The 22931-nt window shown below is 36.1% G+C and overlaps 1 protein-coding gene across 3 annotated transcripts in view; it reads left to right on the plus strand.

Moving 5' to 3' along the window:
* Positions 1-22931, plus strand: part of ANO3 (anoctamin 3) — a 287665-nt gene that overhangs the window by 190942 nt on the left and 73792 nt on the right. For all 3 annotated transcript variants that reach the window (XM_037132986.2, XM_053673141.1, XM_053673142.1), the window contains exons 6-11: positions 7540-7640; positions 13018-13062; positions 15865-15996; positions 19070-19176; positions 19992-20047; positions 21251-21372. In XM_037132986.2, coding sequence (XP_036988881.2) covers positions 7540-7640; positions 13018-13062; positions 15865-15996; positions 19070-19176; positions 19992-20047; positions 21251-21372 — 563 coding nt within the window. The remainder of the gene's footprint in view (positions 1-7539; positions 7641-13017; positions 13063-15864; positions 15997-19069; positions 19177-19991; positions 20048-21250; positions 21373-22931) is intronic.

The raw sequence follows: 22931 nt of genomic DNA on the forward strand, positions 1-22931 counted from the left end.
CCTTTAGCAGAGCATCATATAATGGAATCACAGTGTGTGTAGAGTTTGCAGATTGGCATTTCTCGCAGAGAAGTATCCGTTTCAGTTTTGTAGCTCTTTTCTTTTTAGTGTGGAATAATATTCCATTGTCTGGATACACCACAGCTTATTAATTTGTCCATCATGTACTGAAGGACACCTTGGTTAAATACGTGTTTTGGCAATTATGAATAAAGCATCTGTTGTACATCCTATGGGTAAATACCAAGGATTGCATTTCTGGATCTTATGGTAAGAGCATGTTCAGTTTTGTGAAAAACATCCAAACTGCCTCCCAGGATGGCTGTACCATTTTGCGTGTCCACCAGCAATGACTGAGACTTCCTGCTGCTTCACATCCTTGACAGCACTTGCTGTCATCAGTGTTCTGGACCTTGGCCTTGGTGACAGTTGCATAGTGGTGTTTTGCTTTATTATTTTTTCCTGATGACAAATGATGTGGATCAAATATTCATATGCCTGTTAGTTATATATGTATCTTTTTTGATAAGGTGACTGTTAAGATCTTTGGCCCATTTATTAATTGGGTTTTTTTTATTGTTGAGTTTTAAGAGTTCTTTGTATATTTTGGATAACAATCCTTTATCAGATGTGTCTTATATAAATATTTTCTCCCAGCTCTGTGGCTTGTGTACTTATTCTTGACTTTGTATTTTTTAGAGCAGAAGGTTTTATTTTAATGAAGTCCAGTGTTATAATTATTTCTTCAATGAACAGTACACTTGGTGTTGTATCTTAAAAGACATTAGCATGCCCAAGGCCATACAAGTTTTTTCCCCCCAGGAGTTTTAAAGTTTTTTCCTTTAAAGTTAGTTCTATGATCTATTTTTACTTAATTTTTTTGTAAAAAGTATAAAGTCTATGGCTAGATTCATTTTCTTTTTGTTAGCAGATTTCCAACTGTTCTACAGCCATGTGTTTAAAAGACTGTTTTTACTCCATTGTATTACCTTTCAGGTTGATATTATGCAGGTCTGTTCCTAGGCTCACTATCCCGTTCCACTGGTCCACTTGTCTATTAATTCACCAAACCTCTACTGTAGCTTTAGAGTAACCCTTTCAAGTCAGGTAATGTCAGTCCACTGGGAGAAAAAGAAACTAAATTCAGTGTTAGAGGAACCTCTAAATTATAAACGATGATACGTAACAGTTTTCTTATGAAAATGGTACAGATGATGCCAAAAAAAGCTTTGATGATTTATTTGTTTAATGATTTTCTAATAATCTTATCAATGAATAGAGTACCCACCAATACTTAAATAACATTAGAACCCCCTCCTTTCTTTCCCCACAGAACATTTCCTGTTACTAGTTTTCTGAGGAATACATATTAGGAAATGTGGCCCTAGGAAAAAAACCCAGTTTTAGTTATTAAAATGCTTTTTATATGCATAAAATAACAATCATGCAATGCCTTGAAACTGTTCAAGGTAAGGATTTATTCACATGTAACCTAAAGTTACAGAAGTGGTCAAATGGATTTTGATCTCATCTCAAATTCTATTGACTCCTTTATCTGTGATTCCCTTTCTATGCCTCTTCCAAGATTTTTAACCCAGAATATCCATGTCACTGGTAACTAATTCAATCAAAAAATATTTGTTGGAAAATTTATGAACTTAGGCTCTTCTTAATTTATTTCCTTGTGATTACATTCCTGTACCAAAAGAATCAGTTACTTCTTCATCTGTTTCCAGAGCAGCTAATAAACACATTTTATTAAAATGCTGGTAGTTGTTTTGCTCACATATCTCCAATTATTTGTTATTTCTGCAGTTTTGACTGGTATTGTGCAAGCTATTGGGGGGTCCTATGAGTAAAATAGACCATATACCCACTTTCACATAACTTGCAGTAGGTATAGAAGTCAGTCATGAAAACTGATTAATCAGCTCATAGTCATTATTTACTTTTCTTGGCAAAATGCCCAGATTCTCTTTTAAGTCCTCCTTTCCTTGTTCCTCTAGATTCCACGCCCCATCACCAAATAATCTTGGATGTTATTCATCCCAAAGGGGTCCTGTTCTGCTTCAAAAAAAATTGTTCATTCCAGAACTCTTACTCATTAGTCTCCGCTGAAAGATGCATGTTTGTTTTGTTCATGGGGGTTTTTTTTTGGTTTTGGTCTAGACTGGCTCTCAGCAAGTCAGTGTCCATGTGTGTAACACTGTCCCTGGACTCTCGGTTCAGCAAATACAGTTCTATCAATTCACATTCACATTTTACAATGGAAGATAAACTATAGATACTTGGTGGTGGTTTAGATATGGTAGGAAAGAAAAGGAAATCTTAAGGATAACTTGGGTTTCTGACTTGAGTCATCTCTTTATTTGTTCAACAGGCATGAGTGATGCACACATGTGTTCCGTATTCTGGGGATGAATAGGAACTGTGATAAGAATGTGTCATGTTCTCATGGAAGGAGAAAAAATAAATAGATAAGGAAAGTGACATAGTAAAAGACGTTACTCAATAATTCAAAGAGAATGTTATGTAGGAAATGTGACTAGGTGGTTATGTTATCATGTGTGATCTGAATGGGAAGGAGTCCATCAGAGGAAGACAATGGGGCTGAATGCCATCTGCAGAAGAAATACCTGATATACAACCACCGTTGACTAGGAACACGCTAATTTAGGAAGAAAGTGGGATGGGATTATGGAAATGAAAATCATGAACTAGTAATTGAGGTGACTTTGAGAAATACAAGTAGAAATGTTTCAAGTTTTTCCCTAGAGCTCAACTGAGGAATCTGAACTGAAAATATAAATGGACTATAATAGAAGTCATTTATTAATTTATTAGGACAAAAGCTGCTATAGGGGTAAGGGAAAATGAGCCCTAGAATGAGCCAGTAAAACATAGAAGAGGAGAAAAGTCACTTGAAGGAGCTGGAAGTAGGCAGAAAAAGGAAAAGAAGAGTCACAGGGAAGAGTGGTTGTCTGGGTAAATTACTACTGAAAAGTCTAGTAAGACAAGAAAGAGGCCTATTCCATTGGGCAACATGGAGATCTTTGGTAAAAGCAATGGAATCATTTCTCTGAGGAGAGGGACCTGCAAGCTAGATTATCATGAGTAGAAAAGTAAACAAATGAAAAAATAGAGGCATCTACAAATACCATCAGCTTGCTTATCTGTAAATGGGAGGATGAAGAGTAATAGCCAATGAGGGAAAAGAGATCTTGCCAAATTTTGTTCAGTTTACTTCCTGTCTGCCTCCCTCCTTTCCTGCCTCCATCTCTCCCTTCCCGCCTACCTCCCTCCTTTCCTCCTTCCCTCCTTCTCTCTCTCCCTCCCTTTCTGTCTCTCTCTCTCCATGAAAGAAAGATGGAAGGAGGAAAACAGGGAGAGAAGGGAAGGGAGAAAGATTGAGGAAACAGAAGAGAGATGAGATAAAAAAAATTAAAGGGTTTTGGGTCAAGGTGACAAGGAAGATAAAGTAATAGTTAGAATATCAAGTATCATACAAGGAAAAGGAAGGTTTCTGAATTAGATTTTAAAGTTAACTTTCTACAATTATTTCTTTCATTTGTGAAAGATATTTTTACAAAAGGTTCACCTTATGTTTTTAATTCTAAAAGTAATGACATTGATTTTTTAATAGCTGAGTTAATTAGTACTGGATTAATTATCCCAGTGTTAGTGTATAAAATCAACCTGCTATGACAAATGCAGTCTCACTGAACCAAAACATAGTTCTACAAAAAGTATGTTAACATTGTATCCTAAAAATGATTACCTTAAGATTTCATATGAGATTTTTAATACTATTTTTGTATTGAGTTTCTATTGCTGCTTAACAAATTACCACACATTCAGCAGCTTAAAACAAAACCCATTTATTAACACACAGTTCTGTAGGTCAAAGCTTAGGGCATGACATGGTTGGGCTCCTTGCTCAGTTTCTCACAAGACTTAAATCAGTGGGTTGGCCAGACTCTATTCCCACCTGGAACTCCAGGCTCCCTCAGCTTATATGGTTGTGTCAGTATTTCATTCCTTGGGGTTGTAGGACTAAGGTTCCCGTTTCCTTGATGACTGTCATCCAGGTACTGTTCTCAGCTCCTACAGGCCGTTCTCTTTCCTGTCCCCATGGCACAGCTCCTCAATTTTTAAAACCAACAATGGAGAATCTTCCTTGTGTCTTCTGCTCTTTTCAGTCTGTCTTGCCAGAAGGAGTCCATTTCCTTTTAGGGGCTCATCTGCCTTGAAGGATACTCTCTTTTTCTTAACAGTAAATATAATATATAACATACCGAATCATGGGAGTGAATATTTCATCATATTCACATGTCCCCAGGTTGGTCCAGGACCAGGACAGCAGCAGAGAATGAGGATCTTGGAGAAAGTTTTACAATTTTACCAGCCACACTATTAAAAAAATATCAGTGTCATGAAGAAATGTATTGCCCTTCTAAGGAAACAGAAAGGAACTTACCTCTATGATGACAAGTTAAAATCTAAATATATTTTCAGCTTAAATCTTATGTTAACTGATGACTAACTGGTATGTAAATCATCTATTTGAATTACCTAATTCAGCATTTTACATTATCATAACTATTTATGGCCTTTGATGGCAACTTAATTTTAATCAATATAAATTGAAAATATTTAGGGCTTGTGACAGGCAGAAAACAGACAATGAAATTGTGAAAATAGCTGCACTATTGGATTTTAGCTGAAAATGAGAGTGTTTCTTAATAAACAGTCCTCAATTTCCTAGGTTTATGTACATTTACCAAAGCTAAGCACTGCGCATGGCACAGAGTAGGTCTCAAATCCTCATTCAATTGCATGGTGATGTCAACAGATTTTAGATGGTCACATCAGTAGGGGATGATGCATATTTGAAGGCCACATGAATGAACAGGTAGATGACCTCTCCCTGTCAGGGAGGATGCTTTGTTGTCCAATTTAATTGCCATATCATGTCAACAATCTCTCGTTATCTTGAACTCAATACCATGAGCTCCACATTCTATTTTCTTTCAGTTCTCTGACACCAACTTGCAGAGTGACTTTGTAAAAACAATTTTTAAATGTTGTCTCCTCTCAAGTGAATGTTCTACCTCTTGAGAATTTTGGGTGGAACAATTAAATAATGATGTGAAGTGCAAAGGCAGTGGGTGTTCTGTGCCCTCAGAGAAGCCTGTCTTCACCAGAGTTGAACAGGATAGTGCCAGATTAGGAGGAATTTCAGTTGCAAAAGAAAGTAATTTTTCCCCCTGACAAATAATCCCTTCACCAACCCTCTGCTCAGTAGCTACAAGAAAATAAAACTCATTTTTAAGTAATTTTAAAAAGGAAAATTAATTTAAGGAAACTGTAAAAGAAAACAATTTATATTGCCCAAAAAAATCTTCATGTATTTAAAGATATACAAAATTAAACATGTTCTAGCTCTCTGTGCACTTAGCTTGATGTTTTACTCATGTATGATAATGTAGAAACATCCCCCCAAAACATCTATTTTATTTAAGTGTATTAATTGTTTCACATTTTAGAGGTTGATAGAAATGAGTTAATCAGTCCTAAGCCATCTATTCATTCATGATGCTAGTTTGATTCCTCGCATAGTACCTCTTCCAAAATAATTCTGGCTTAATTTCTTTCCTATCTCCACTGTTTCTTGCTTAGGTGCAAGTTACATACAATGGACTCAAAATAAGTTACATCCACACATTCATTAAACATTTGCCAATTTTTGTTTTCATCATTCTTCGGCTTCATTTAAAATAAACATTTGATGTAGGGAAGGTCTTTGGAAATTGCACTGAGATGAAAGCATCTTTTGCTATTTTTCCCATGGTGGTTTGTAAATTACTGGTGGTTTTGTAAATTACTGGTGGTTTGTAATTTCCTCTTCCATTGAGCTACAGGAAGAGGAAAACAACAATTCCTGGTCCAAAACAGTGGACATTCAGCTTGCTTTTTTCACCTTTTGTATTGTTTAGCAAGTACATTCATATTGAAATGTCTGAGAAGTTTTCTAGTGGGGAACCCAAAACTAACTTGACCATGGAATACACACCCCTTCCGGCACTTCTTCTTTTTGTAATACTCTGTGAAATAAGCTCTGGCAAACACTGGTCCGTGGAAGTGCCTGCCCTATGACATCAGTGGTGAGGCTGTCTTCTACACCTGAGTGTTAGTCCAATGGATGACTCGTGGTGCTGCAATAATCCTGCTTTAAAATGTTGCTGATACAAATTTAAAACATTGCTCTGGCAAACTTGTGAAATTAGCCATATCTACTAAAGTATAGGGCTTTATGAGTAGAGGTATATAAAATTAAAAAGCTTAATTTTAAAAGGTATGTAATTTTAAATTAAATTGATACATTTCTTCCATACTTTTGAGTTTTTAAGACTGGTATGTTTCTTGAGAAGTTCTGTCTAGTTGAAATTTAAATGAACAGTGTTAACCAAATGGAGTCCCTCTGTGTCTAACCTGGCAGGTGTGTCTAAATGGGAGCAGAGGCACTTCCTCCACTGTACATGTTCAGCTCCTCTAATAAGAGGAAGGAGAATCCCTGTGGCCGCAAACTTCTTAGCTCTGTGGACCTCAGATACTGTAGGAGCTTCCAAAAATGACCATCTAGACATGTTTTTGTTTAAGTAGAATATGAACGTGAAGAATGTAAAATGCCAAAGTAGTCGATTATTTAGTAGACTTGTGTTAGACTATTGGACCACATGTTAGAATCTCAATGGCTTGCTCGAAGAGGCATCTGGTCCTCTTAGTGATCTGAGCAAAATATTCAGAACAGTGGGATCCAATTATGAGAATTCTTAATTGGATTAAGAATAATCCAATTGGATTAATTGGATAATTAGAACAAGGTATGCAATTTTATTAAAAGCTTCTTAGATAATTCTGATGTACATATGACTCTGCTTTAAAAACTCTTGTCTAGATCAAGACACTGAAATTCTTATGATCTCTTTATATGGGAAAGAGTGGACTAAAAAATTAGGATAAGTGGGCAAAATTTGACAGTTTTGTAAAGTAATGGACTTATATATGTTATGCTCCATTTTCCTCCCAGGATATCCACAGTACCCAGCAAGTAGTAATTACTCAATTAAATATGCTAAAAGAATAAGTGAATGAAACAGTGAATGCCTGGTGGCAACTGCCCATCTCTTCTGAGCAAGAATGGGAGGAACTTGATAAATTATCCAGCGAAAATAACTTTAGATTTCTAACTGGATCGTAATTTTTCTCACTGGGGATTCCGGATCTTGATAATGATCAGAATAAGAAAATGCACTAAGTTACATCGGTGATTACTTCTTGTATGTGATGGCGTTATTAAATTTGTATTGAAGATTTTTACATGTTAAGAATTTTTATTCATAAAAATCACTTGTAGATTTATGACGATGGCCCATGTGTAGACAAGAGGACAGTGTTCTTTCCTCTCCAATCCAATTTTCCCATGATATCATCAGCTCTGACGATAAATAATGGTGCCTGCCCTGCTCTCCTTTTCAGCCAGCTGTTGCAAACACTGATATCATGTTTATCAAAATTCACATTCCATGGGACACCCTGTGCAAGTATGCAGAGAGGCTGAATATCAGGATGCCCTTCAGGTACTTGGAAATTTTATTTCATTTTCTCTCAGTATATATTAAGCTCAATCTTTCTGCAGAACTTTACGGCAATAAATGCAATTCTTTCAACAAGGGAAATGCTTTTTCTTCCAAAGGTTAGGTAATCTGGGACACATTTTTTTTTCATTATAATTTGCTTGCCTAATGTGGCAAATCTTCTGCCTCCCTAGGTACTTTATATTATTTCTAGGTGGACTTTTCTAGAGCAAGAGAAAAAGTTGTTTCCAAATTTTAACTGATAACATGATTCTCAAGATCAACCTCATTTCTTATTTCTTGTGGGTAGATAGAACTCTCCTTGTTTTCATGGAAGACAGGAGGTGTAAGTATGTAGTATTCTCAAGTAAACAAATGCAGTGTTCTTCTCTGGGTAGCAGTTAGGAAGAATCATCCCTCAGATGCAATTCAACCAGACGGTTTCTTAGCTCTGCCCTCAGTATCAAAGGAAAATTGTAATGAGATGCCTGCTCAGTTCAAAGATTATCAGTCTGTCCTGTAGACCAGCAAATATTAAATAGACATAATTTCCTATGTTGCAGAATGTTTCCTTATCCATCATCGCTTACCAAAATAAAATTCAACGGTTTTCCTATTATGTGCAAAGTGTTAACTCACATTGAAGATATGAACAGTTACATTCATTCGGAGCTCAGCATGCTTTATCAGCTCCTAAGAATGTTTTAAAAGGTTCGGAGTAACAATATACCAATAAAAAGAGCCTCTAAATAATTAATATGAATGAACAGTAGGAGCACAATTCAAAAATATGGAGAAAATTCTTATACCCAGTAGCATAAAAGAGGCTAACTCTGGGAAAGTACTGACATCAATAAGCCTTATGATATTATGCCCTGGTAAGGATGCATTTGAAAGAAGAGTTCTGAGACGTGCAAAGAAAGAAATATAAAAATCATGAAACTTGTGTCTGAATTTTGTCTTTATACTATATTTTTCTAAATAATGTTTACAATTGCTGTATCATGATTTAATAATAACATATAAGAAAATATGCAACATTTTCCAAAATATATCAAAATAATGCCAGTTTCACAGGCTCAGTAGAAAAATATCCTTCGGAATTCTGAGTTACACAATGCTTCTTCAGGGTAGGAATTTTTAGAGAAGTGGTTATCATTCTCAGTCTTCAGAGTGCATCAAAATCACTCAAGAAACTTTGTAAAAATTAAGGTTTTTGGAACATACACCAGGATATTCTGGCATATAAAGTCTAGGACAGACTTGGGTATATACATTTGTAACAAACATCCCAAATGATTCTGATGCAGATGATAAAGAACTATCGTCTCAGAGATTATAATATTTTAACAATTACATAATTTTTATGAATTTCAAGAGACAGTTATACAGAGTAATGTTCCCCAAATTCCTACCTGATAATGAATTTTTTAAAAATTTTAAAATGACATTATCCTTGGGAAAGTAGTTAGAGGAATGCTGGAATACAGACTTCTTTTGGAACATCTTTCCAGATGAGCTTAAATAATAAATACAGCATTACCTAACTCCTTAGTAATCAACTACTCATTTATTCATGATATCCCTGAAATTGGGGATAGTTCTCAGCTCATAAAAAGAGAATGCTAATCAACCATAAACTGCATAGCAAAATGTTTCATGGTGGCCAATTCACTTTCCAACTGTCAACTGTTAGCACGTTTAAGAACATATATGCTGTCTTTAAATATACAAAAATAGCAAAGAACTTAAATAGGAAAATGCATCTCTTTTTAAAGATTTATGCATAAAAATGTGGCTAATCTACATATTTAGTCAATGTTGAAATATACATGTTATATTCCACAAAAAATCTGCAAATTTATTCTGAAAAAATATTAGAGTTTTAGCACTGCCTGCAGAAGTTTTCAGCTGACTTGTACGACCATGAATCTTGACCAATTTATCTGAATTTTTGGATTGAATGTATGTGTAAAATTGTACGTATCTATATTTTCTAGCTAGCTCTTTGCTTGAATATTCTTCCAAAGTAAATATGGCCTAAATATTGGACTCGATGTTTCAAAACTCACCAAGGGAATTTCAGGGAGTTAAAAATACTCTACATTTTCACATGTTTATCCTGTCAGGGAGGACTTAACCTGTCCTGTCTACATTCCAGAAATACCAACTCCGACTTTCATTATTTTTCTTTGAATTCAAAGGTACTCCCTATTCATTCTTACCTCTCTTTCACCTTAAAAGTGTCAAACATGTTTTAGGATGATTCAGTAGTCATCCTAAATGCTTCTCAGGCTGAGTTCCAAGGTGGGGCCAACCTTTAAATCTTTTCTCCAACTTCCCCCACAAATATTTTAAATACAGCAAATTTGGGGGAGTATTTTCAACTTCTTAAGAACCATCTTTTTTCTAGATAAAATAAATATTTTTATCGCAATTGGGATTAAATTTAGATCACTTTTTATGCAAAGGATGCCTTATTCAAAAATAAAATGATATGAAAATATACAGGGAGCCTAATATATAGAATAAATAATAGGGGAGCAACTGTGCTTGACAAGAAGCCAGAGACCCAGGGTCCCATCTAAGTGACCTGCCTCCTCTCTTAGCCCTGTGTTCATTTTTGCATGCGGCTACTTGACTATGTTGAAACTGGTTGGAAATAGCATTGACATAATTATTTACTTATAATTTCGAGTGATTGTGGAACAGTGGGTAGGTAGGTAAAATTGATAAATGCTGCCCTAATGCAAATTGTAAAATAGCCGACATTTTTCAAAGGAAAAATAAAGAAAGCTCTGTACCCAAATAATACACAGTTAGTGCATTACAGGATGGAGCATTAGGGGTAGCAAATGATTTGGTTCTGCGGGTTCATTTCTGTAGAAAAATACAGAATGGCAGGTGATTATTAACTTCAGTGTACACTTGTATATCGCTGGGGGTATGTAATTAAAAATAAAATCTCCCCCAATCCAGAAAACTGCTCCACAAATGTAGAAGAGGAAAAAAACACTTTTGTTTTTGAATAAGCATTAAAATAGAATGGGATGTGCATCACAGGCAATTCGCCAAGAAATTGCAACAACATAAAGAAATCACAGCTTTTTACATAGCCAGACAGTACAAGCCATGACTGACATGCTCTCAAGATAAACATAGCCAGCCCTGGCTTGTGAAGCTCAGTGGATTGAGTGGGAGCTGGGAAGCAAAGGGTCACCAGTTCAATTCCCAGTCAGGGCACATGCCTAGATGGCAGGCCACATCCCCAGTAGGGGCCAGATGAGAGGCAACCACATATTGATGTTTCTCTCCCTCTCTCCTTCCTTCCTTTCTCTCTAAAAATAAATAAATAAAATATTTTTTAAAACCAGTCCTCAAGTAAAAGGACTCACCAGCACTAATTTTCACATAGTTCATCCTAGATTCTATTGGTAATCAGGGTGTTAGTTAATAGGAAAATTTGTGTTTCTTATTTTAATTTTTATTTGCTCTTATAATGTAGTGGTTTTAAAGCTATGTATATTCATCTTGTATGACTTTTTTTCCTTTATTTGCTCCAAAACATTTCAACAAATTTTTTAAATGTTTAAAAAACTATATCAAAATAGCAAAAAAGAGCAGGGCTTAATCCAAATGCTCTTTGATTGTATAATATGTCTTATTATGCCCAATACTTATACTATTATCTTTTTCTCCTCTTAATCACATTTCTAGATATTTGATATTAAAATTAAACTAATTTCTACTTTTGTAGTTTTCTAATAGTATCTTATCAACAAATGCTTATTGAATGTAGTGTTTTCAGGCACTGAAGGAGATAAACACAACTCCGAATTAAATGAAGGCTCACTCATTCACCAGCCATCTTAGCGCTCATTACTTATCAAATAATGTGGCAAGTATACATTGGGCATACAAAGTCAAATGAAATAGAACTACTGTCTTCAAAAAGCTCAGTGTCCTACAAAAGATAGTCAGTGAACAGTTGTATAACAATGGGAAAAATAGTGCAAGACAGTCTTTATAGAGGAGATTCAGAGTGAAGATGGGTTTATAGTCCAGTAGGATTGAATGATGCATGCACACAAAAAAATGTATGTTTGAAAAAATGAAGGGAGAAGGTAATTTAAAATGCGAGTTTAGAATACACATAGCAAACTTTAAAAGCTCAAACTTTGAATTTAGTGGTTAGTATGTCGGGACGACCTAAAAACGATTTTCTAGTCATAGGACCAGTGATTGCAATGAAATGTGGTAGCTAAGAATGTTTTCTAGTTTGCTAAGCAGTTGACACAGGAATGCATATAAAGTGTCCTGACTCTCAGCCGTGCTTTCTAGATACCACACTGATACTCTGTAATGGGTTTCGTGAGTGGGGATACAGAGACTCAGGATGACGTTCCCCAGCTCCAGGATGAGGATGCAGTGAGGATCTTTGAAGAGATTAATTAACCTCTGTCATTAGAATTTTTAGTTTCTCTAAAATAAGACATGTTCCACATCTACTTAAAACACATATCTTCCCATTGCATTTCATCCAAAACCCGAGCATTAGTGGTCAGACTCCTCATTATCTGTGCCTCGTTCACCATGCCCCCATGTCTTTTATCACTATCCTCAACTCAGAATTTCTGCTCCAGTGATCACCTAATTAGTCGCAGCTTCTGAATCTTAACAATGTTTGTTCTTGGTCTCATAACTACTTCATATGCAATCTAGAAGGCCAGGTCTCAAGGGTCACTCAGAAGACTAGGCTCACTCAGAGGACTACGCCCACTCAGGCTTCCAGATTCAACACAGACAGCACAGCCTCTGGGAGGGTTTCCCTGTCTCCTTTCTCTTCCTCTGCAGAAACTTAGGGAGATTCCTTCCTAGGTACTTCCACAGAATTCTGCTTTTCTACATTGGCACATTTTATTATAACTATCACTTGTCTTCTCAATTATAAAGGAAGCTCCTTAAGGATAGAAACACTCTTTATTCTCTAAATTTTTAGAGGTTATACTTTAACATTCCTTGCAAAGTCAGAAATATTCATTATCTATGTGTTTAGATGGAGGGATGGATGGATGGATGACTTTGTATAACAGATACTGTAGTTAATATGAATCATGTAGCAGAAGTGAGACCTTAAAAAAAGCATGAAAAATCAAATATTTAAAGTGATTTATTGATTTATGACAGTGTTTTATTTTTAGTGATTCAGATTTTGAAATTAAAACACTGTAAATTTTATATATGATACTGGTTGATTTCATGTATTTCTTAAGCATATGGAAGTTGGAATATTGAAATGCACAAAATGATTGCATGTTGTCACTCACTGGTTTCACTGTTTTCATGTGACTTCCCCCAGCTGATTTCTGTTATTTTTCAGGAAAAAATCCTATTACACTGACCCGAGGAGCAAATCAACGGGCAGGTTGGTGGGTGATACATAATTTGTTTATGATTAATTTGTCATTTGGGGAAAAAATAGAAAGACATTTGATTACCCTTATCAGCAGTTGTAAATTTTAGGGGAAAAACACTTTATTGATTTATTCAATAGATTTCAAAAATGATGTGCCAAATTTAACAATGTTTAAAAACAGATAATCTGTTTTATTTTAATGGACCATTGACATTCCTGCAATCCTCACTTGATATATTTGCAAGTTAGCATTTTAGAAGATTTTAATTTTTGAAAATAGTTATAAAACCAAAATTGATAGGTAAATATTGACCCACTAGAGTAATAAAACAGCAGACCCAACAGAGACATTCTGGATCATGTGACCCAAATCTCTTATTTGACCAAAATGGTAAAGGAATGACTAACACTCACAGTGATTAATTGCCAAACAGCACCTTGGAATCACAGAACTACTCTTATTCCACTACCTGAAGCTGCCTTTCTTACCCTAATATTGAAAACAAACTTCTCAAGAGCTTTCATCCCAAAACAGCAACTCTCACCAGTTTGGGTAACAGCAGCTATGATAGAGGAATTCATCAAACCACAGCCTGAGACAGGAGAAATTGTCCCACCTGAATTGCCTTGGCCCCATTTTCCTGGAGGAACTGTTTCCTTTTAAGGAATACTAAAACAAAAAGCTTTTTACACCTGGCGGTTTTTCTGCTCGTTTCCATAAAAATCAATTAACAAAATCAAAATGTGAATGTAGTGGAGTATGACCTATTGAGTAATATTATAGGATACTGCAAGTCAGAATGGCACAAAGTAGAAGATTCATGTAGTGTAAATATCAGGCCATTTTAGGATAGTTCTTCTAACAAGAAGATGGCTGACTATAATTTAGAATTTTTACAATAAGAAATATTTCAATTTAAAAATTTTAAACATTAAATTTAGGCCTGGTAGAGATTGATGACAAAACAAATGAATTGTGAAGGGGGAAACTTAATATTAGAACAAGTATCAAAGGGGTTAGTACTCAAGTAGCTCTTTTAAAAAACTGTGATCCTCAGCTATGTCAGGTTTTTCTTTTTTTGTCCAGTTAGCATGCCCAGAATCAGAATGAACTTTCATCACTTCCCTTGTGCCTATTTGGTCCTGATCTATGTAGCAAATTTCAGTTAATTTTCATGTAATAAAGCCAAAGTCATTAGAATATTATAACTTATAAATTTACAACTGCAGATTTTTCTGGGTTTTTTTCCCTGCATGCTCCCGCTTAATGTTGGATGAGTTGAAAAATGCCTGATTCACTTTTGTTTGCTCTATAGAATTAGTGAGATTCTGCTGCTGTATAATTAGTGGGTTTTCTGATAAACAGGCGTCTGTATTTTAAAGACTTACAGAAGGATGAAATTCTGTATTCTAAAATAGCAACAAATGTCTATTTATGTAATATGGTCATAATTCAGTTTTGAAATAAACTTGTGTTTGGAATGACCAATAAACATTTATATATTAAATCCTAAAGAAACAGCCCTGGCTGGTGTAGCTCAGTGGATTGAGTGTGGGCTGTGAACCAAAGGGTCACCAGTTCAATTCCCAGTCAGAGCACATGCCTGGGTTGCCAGCTAGGTCCCCAGTAGGGGGCATATGAGAGGCAACCACAGATTGATGTATCTCTCCCTCCTCTTCCCTGCTCTCTAAAAATAAATAAATAAAATATTTTAAAAACTCCTAAAGAAACAACATTTTAATAGTAGAAAAACGTTTTTTTTCTATTTTGGTCAAATTCAAAAGTAAACAAAAAATGAACACTATACTGTGTCCTATGTTTTATTATCCTTTGCATTCACAATTTTCTGTTTCATGAAATGAAAATTCAGTTGTCAGTTGTTTCAAATGATTACTAAAGTCTCTTAAATGCTACTATAGTCAACCTTTTTACCGTTTACTTTTTACAAATATTCCCGCTGTCCCTTTACTTTGTGGATGCATATGGAGAGGGTAGTGAACAAATAGGAAAGGGGATTGTGAAAGTTATTACATGTTAAACTGAGAAAAGGTCATGTTATTCGCCTTAATGTAGAGTTTCAGTTAAGGAAATGAATGATCTTGATGTTTAAAAAAATTTACCATTGAAGAAGAAAAATTTAGTGGAGGGGTGTGTGTGTGTGTGTGTGTGTGGTCATCATCATTGTAAAGTTACAAAACCCAATCTGTAGATAGTTAGAAAGAGGGAGATAAAATCAATTATGTGCACTTAGATTTCACTTGCATTTTTTCTTTCTTGAAGTGGGAAAGGTATTTTGTGCAGGGGTATTTTAGCCAATAAACATGAGGTGATAATTAATGTGCAGGCAATTACTCAGATTTTGAAGTTCATCCTTTCTCCTGACAAGTCGATAGGACAGGGTTATAGTTTTACTATTGCTGCTGTTTGTCTTTTGTTTACAATGCACTTCCACATTCAATTTTTAAAGACTCTTTGAAGTGACCCTTCAGGAAAGCATAACAAATTGCAACTGGTTTTGGAGATTAGGAAAAAATTGATGACTCTATCATCACTGCTCCCCACCACCTCATGCCTCAACCTCCCGCCCTCACAGCCGGTATGACACAGTCTGGGCTCTGACCAAGTATTTTTGCCTTTGTAATTCAGATTTCTTTTCACTTTCTCCTGGAAACAGGAAGAATGCATGTGTGCTATTGTGAGTGCGGGTGTGTCTTATGTCTTTTTGGAACTCTGTTTTGGAATGGCGGTGGAAGGTAGGCATTACTCCAGAATGCATCCTCATTCAGTGCTAAAATGTGACTTTGTTCCAGTGTACACAACTATTATAGAAGACTCAAAAAATGGATGTCTCAAAACCCAATGGTTCTGGACAAGTCAGCGTTTCCAGACCTGGAGGAGTCAGACTGCTACACTGGCCCCTTCAGCCGTGCAAGGATTCACCAGTGAGTCCCCACCTGTTTGCCCCCACTACCTGCCGTGGTATCTTTCATTACCAGGAGTTGTTGATATAATCAGAATAGCTGGGAACAGTCCTGCGGTTTGCCGAATAAGTCGGAGAATATATCCTTTTTTTTTTTGAATATATCCTTTTATTAAAATGTACACTTAACCTAGAACAACCCTCAGCAAACATTATTAATTAATTATCAACTATGATTTAGAGACATTCCAGCAGTGAATAATTAATTGTAAACTCAGGGAATGACAGTCTAACTCCTAATTCTTTGAAAATAATTACTATGGTAGGAAGTCAGTTAATGTAACAAAAGTAACAAAAATGATGACAATATTAATAATAATAATAGAATTGATGTTAAATAACATGCTTGAGTAATATTGGTCTAATTAATAAAATATGTTTAAAATTATAATTAATTAATAATATTTGTTTACTCCATTATAGTTTAATCTTATTAAACTAAGGCAAATAAGAATTTTTCAGGGATTTGTTACATGACTGTCTATCTACCAACATACAATATCTCCTTCATTTACTAAATTACTATTCGTTAAGTTTCTACATGATGCAGATTGAGGGTATGGCGCAGTCCCTGCTTTCACAATCTACTGGGTCAGACAAAAAGGTAAAGTTAATAGTTAAACAAAATAAGATAAACATGAAGATGGAGAAATTTGCAGTATAAGATAGGTCTGCAGGTGCAATATCAATTCGCTATACACGGTTTTGAATTGACTTATCTTCTGGGATGTTGGAAGTTGAGATGCAGGATGAAACAGAATTCCTGACCACCAAACATGTAACCAAACCAGTAATCCATGGACAACCCTGTCTTTCCAAATATTTTATTTATGCTCTTATTTACTCTTACAGGTGAATCTGGAAGCATTACTTTTTTAATTCCAGCTACAAGAAATGGAGGGAAGGGTGGAAATCCAAATGACTTTCACATTTAGAGACAGGTTGCAGTTTCACAGAAGCTTCTTTAGCTATTTATTGTACTTTTTCAAGCTCTGTGATACACCAAATTTTTTAAAAATCTGCTCTTTCTCTTTGAATCTGAGAAACTGGGGCAATTTTCCAACAATCTCAATCATATCATGAAACTGTCTTGCTTAAATTCCCCCCAGTGGACTCTCATTTACACTTATAATGAAATTCAAATTTTTTATCAGCTACCATGTGGCCATAAATGTTGTGGACCTTGTCCAACACTATCCTCTCATCTTCCACAATTTCCACACCATCTACTTACTTCAGGGACACGAGCTTCAGTTCCACCCACTGAACGCTCAAGCTTTATTTCATCTCAGAGTTTTTGTTCTGGCCATTCTCTTTTGCTAATATGCTCTTCCTTCACATGGCCTGTCTTTTCTTATCATTCAGCTCCCACTCACAACCAGTAGCTCAGGGAGCCCTTCTCTGAAAATCTTATCTGCAGCCCCCTTTTCCTGGTCATACTATATGCCATTAAGCAGTTTCCTCTTTTCTTTATATTAGCAACTCCTGAAATTGTGTAGCTGATTTCTTTACTTATGTATTATCTGTTTCCTTCACTTGTAATATCACTCCACAGAAAAAGAATGTATCTGTTAAAAGATACTTGTTCCAAAAATTCTAAATCAATCTGATGGTAAAATAATTGATGGACATTTCTTCTTATAATTAACAGGACATAAGAACTTTTGTTAACTCAGTGCATCCAAGTACAGAAATAAAAAGAACAATATCAGAATATTGGAATGACTCTGGGTCTAATAAAATGGACAGGTATATAGGTTACCATAGTACAAGGCAGAGTAAAATTAACACATTAGGAAAGATACAGATGAAATGTACATTTTTGTAAGAGAGGGAGGAACCATACCTACAAGAGAAGATCCAGCAAACCCTTATGAAGGAGCTAGTTCTTTTCAGCAGGCAAAAGTGTGGACGGAGGTGGTGAGAGGTAAGAGAACAGATATGAGAAACGGAACAAAATATTGAGGTAAAGAAAGATGGGATTCCATGGTGACGATCAGTTCTACATTTCGGCAGACTAACAGATATAAGAAGCCAGAACTATAAGACATAAGACAAAGAGGGAGGTTGAAATGCAAGAACAAAGAGCCCTCAGAGGAAAATAAGAAATTTAATTATGCATATTGGAGAACTGCTGACCCATGAATAGTAGGAGTCCACCAAGGGTCAGAGCGGGCATTAAAGTCAGGTGGGAAGTTGCGCAGCCAGGTCAGAGGGCCTTCTTTTCATAACCTAAGCAAGAGGCAATGAGACCCAGAACCAGATGGATACAAGAAAGCCAGGGGGAGGCAGTATAGTTAAAAAGTTACCTTGTGTGGTGCCGACTCTCTGAATATGGATAGGGAAGAGAAAGCAAGGATCAGAGAAGACCTAATACTTCAGGACTGAGTCTGAGAAAAATGGTGGTTTATCATTCACAAAGATAAAGCAACTGGAAACAGACGTTGTCAGCAGTGGAGTGAGAGCCAGAAGGCTTCCATTTCTTTTGAGGCTCCAGTGCTAAAAACAGACCCTTCCTCTCCTCCTGGGATCACCCTGTTGCTTTTCATGTCATTGACTCTAACGTGGTTCCTCTCCCCATGGAGGGACAGAGTAGGGCCTGAAGGGGAAGGGAGAGCAATTGCTCGTTGCTGAAGTTCTGTAAGATAAGCTTGCTTGGAAAGCGTGGCATGGGGAATTACATCAATTTTTAATGTGCTCTCTTTGGAACTACATTGCTTAATTAAAATGTACGGGAGCCCATGGAAACTCCTTGTTCAATGCCAAACAAAATCATGATGAAGGCACCCAGGCCTTCTTACAAACCGAAAGATATTAACACGAATATTTGATGATACCCTATATGATGTGTATTTAATTTTTCTCTGCTGATTGATTTTCCTTTTTAAAGAGGATGGTTTATTTTCTGATTTACTCTACTTCACATACATTAGTATAAAGGAGAAGACAGATGGATGACTGCCCAGGAAGTTCTTCCTATTGCTGGATTCTATGCTCTGCTCTGACTATTAAAACCAATCCCCCTGTCTTCACAGCTTCATAATAAACAATAAGGACACCTTCTTCAGCAACGCTACTCGAAGCAGGATAGTCTATCACATGCTGCAGCACACCAAATACGAGAACGGAATATCAAAAGTGGGTAAGAATGCTAAATAATAATGCAGAGAGAGGAGAATTAGCAGTTGCTAATGTTACCAAGAAATATTTAACAACCGAAGCGTCACCTTCAGGCATTAAATATGAACATGTAACACACTGAGCACAAACTCTAAACATTCTATTTTTTTGCCTTTCAATAAAACAAACAAACTCTTTTAAGAACATTTGGCCATATGTATCAAAATGTGAAATGTACAAACACTTTGGAAGAGAAATTTTGTTCTTGAAATGTATTCTAAAGAAATAATCAGATTTTGAATAACAATATACAAAGACATTTGTTCATTGTGGCTTTGTAGTAAAATGAAACTGGAAATTCTGTAACCGTCCATCATTAGGAATTGGCAAATAAATTACATTACATCCACACAATATATCTATTAAAAATTAAATAATACAATGAATTCTCAACACCACTATCCTTTTGAGATTTTTTGAGGGGTGGAGAATTTCTCTGCTCCCTTCACCAAATTCTGAATTGAGGAAAAAGTTACTCTAGGCTTATGTGACCCCCACTGAGTTGATGTTATAATCCCCCCATTTCATGATGTGGTGAAGTGAAATCTTATGTTAGCACCTTGCAGATCTCCCCGTATTAATGTCGTAAGGACAGAATCAGACTCTCAGCGTCAGTCTTTCACAACCTCGGTGTCCTCATAGGTGAGGTGATTAGGGAAGTCATTTTGTTTATTCTATGTTTTTAAAGTAGCTTTTTGTTCGAAGAGCATGCATGTTGCTTCAGAAGAAAGTCTTCATCTAAACTAACTCAAGAACGGTCCTTTTTTCTCTTTTCAGGTATCTGTAAACTGATAAACAATGGCTCATATATAGCAGCTTTTCCCCCACATGAGGTAATTTTGAAATACAATTTCCATTACAATACAGTGAGTTTCTCATGCTCAATGCTTGATCCCATTTTATTTCTAAATTTAAGTCTAGCTGCCCTGTCTCGAGAAGGTTCAATCAGCAATTGGCCCTGGGCTTTTCTGAACCCCCCCCCCCCCCCCCCCGTAACATTCGGTGGCTGTACATGGGCTTCTCTGCTCCAGAGCCTTCCTGCCATTTGCCCGCATCAGGATGCCCGGCCTTGGAGGGAACTCATGCGCACTGCTCAGCCACGGCCACTCTGGCTGATGCCTCTACTCCAACACACACCATTCCCATGGGCAGGTCCCTGGTTTGTACTTACTGCATTGGGGTCCCTGAAAGTCAAACCCACGTAAAACCTACAGCCCATTATGTACTTGAGTGTCTGCCTGGTGTTATCTCTTCCAATTTTAACTAGAAAAGCCTTCTCTAAGCTGTGGTAGGCTTTGCCTGCTGAGTCTTGAATTAAATTTGAATCAGTTATCAGTTTTAACTCCACCATGTCCCCATTCCTGCATACACACACACATTGCATTAATTTAAAGGCAAATCTGAATTTTCATATAAGAATGGAGTCATTACAAACTTCACTTTTGTACTTTCAAAACTGGTCATTGTTTTATGTACTAAGGCTGTGGACTCCCGGAAGTTCACAGTATAGTACAGCCCAGAACAGATAAAATGTGTTGAGCACTTACTGTTTGGCACTGAGCTAAATGTTTTATATGGTTTAACTCATTTGATCTTTCCAGAAACTCTTTGAAATAGACAGTGGCATTAACTCCATTTTATAAATAAATCATTGAGGCATAGAAACATTAGGTTTCAAAGGTACAGTTTTGAGCCCTGGAAGCGGCTCCAGTTTCTCTCAGTGATGGCAAAGTCATTGTGTTTATCGATAGACCTTAGGTACCAAAGAGTAAAGTCTAGTTTACTTTAAGTGAAAGGAATCTCATTGGTTTAAGAAGGAATTGAAGAGATGATTTTTTAAGAACTATCAGTATTTTCAATGAATGAGAGATATATAAAGACATCATCATTCCAGAGTTGAGCTTACGTTTACAATTTCTGAAGCTTTCAATAAATTTTTGAATTATTCTATAAGAAAAAAAACAAAAGCAATTCCTATTTAGTTCAGATTTTAGTAATAGAAGGGATATCTATTTATCTCATTGTATCTGTTTCAGGGAGCCTACAAGAGCAACCATCCCATCAAAACTCATGGGCCTCAGAATAACAGGCATCTATTATACGAGCGCTGGGCACGGTGGGGAATGTGGTACAAGCACCAGCCCCTGGATTTAATCAGGTACCACGTATGAATCGATAGCGGAAGGCATATGCTGTTTCGTTGTCATTTTCTTAGATATGGAATGATTTCATTTACTCATCAGAATGCAATCCGGAAAAAAATAAGCCACTGTGGATCTTTTCAACAAAAGGGACTTAATTTAGGAAAGTGATTGGACAGGGGACAGGAAAGGTGAGAAGTCAAACAGGAATAATGAGACAATCAAGATTAACAGCAGAAAATTGCAAACTACCCTAAGCTGACAGGAAAATGCAATAAAGTATATTTCAGTGCCCAATACCTGGACTGTGAAATTTGTGATCAGGCTACCTACAAAAGTGTGAAAATATCAGGCGAAGAATTATGGATAAGCCATGGCTGTCCTGAGGACAACCAAGAGAGGTGAGAAGATCCTGGATTCTCCTTTCCTTCCCTCCTTCCTCCTTTGAGTCTCCAAGTACCTCCTGACCCCACTTAACCTGGAGCAATTTATAAAGGAACCTGTGTAATCTGCTTTCCTGTGAAAACATATCAAAACAAGAAAAGTCAGAAAAAGGATCCGAGAGCAAAGAGAAAAATGACCCACAAAGCATCTGTGTATATATTTATCTTTCAACAAAGATTTAGTGAGTATCTATTTGATTCAAACTATTTGAATCAAAAGATTTAAACGTAAAAACTAATAAAATACTTCTCTCTAAAAACTGTTGAATTCATCATTTGTTTTTTCATGGTTGAGGTTATTTCAGCAGCCAAATCCTGTCATCAAATGAAATGTCACATGGGGAACCAATATAAAAAATATAAAAATGGAATGCAGCCCCACATTCGTCCTGGCCCTGTCAAGGTTTTGATACACATTTAAGGAATGCTTTGCTTAGATAACCTGGAAGATGGGAAATAACGCTGCTTTGGTCAAAGGATTTCCCTCACCTTCTTTGCCTGAAACTGTCTCTTTCCTCTCCCGAAACAGATCAGAAATCTTAGGTAACTCAGGTGATTATATTCCTCTCAGATAATAGTGTTACTCCTCTTAACCTTTAACAATGAGTGATTTAAAATCTCAGTATAATTCTGTCTGTGTAAGGGGTCTTTACATGTAGTTTTCTATGATTATTCTAAAGCTATTCTGATATATTAATATGCATTAAACCAAAACAACTCTAACCTTCAGAAGAACACTTGTTTAAAAGCACAAAGGCTTTGATGGAGTACCTATTATTAAAATAATCTTGTGTTTAAAAGTAGAACATTATCTTTGTATAAAAAAATGAATAGACTAGTGATGCATGTCTCCTAGGAGAATTAAATGAAAAAAAACATTAGATAAATGATACTTAATGGAAGGTGACTTTTTGTCTACACCTGGTAGAATTTACACAAATAATACAGAAAATAAAGTAGAAAGAGAATAATTCTCAGAAAGAGACATCTTGTTAAGATAATTTTCTTCCCAGCAAGAATCACTGTCCAGTGCAATATTCCCGAGTGAACGATAAAACACTAATCTTTAAAACTATTGCAGGGCCAAAGTGTGTGTTAGGAACCATTGTTAGGAAATGGAGACTAAACATTAA

This window comes from Artibeus jamaicensis, unplaced genomic scaffold, assembly GCF_021234435.1.
Source record: "Artibeus jamaicensis isolate MK-2021 breed Jamaican fruit bat unplaced genomic scaffold, CSHL_Jam_final contig_797, whole genome shotgun sequence".
NCBI lineage: Eukaryota > Metazoa > Chordata > Mammalia > Chiroptera > Phyllostomidae > Artibeus > Artibeus jamaicensis.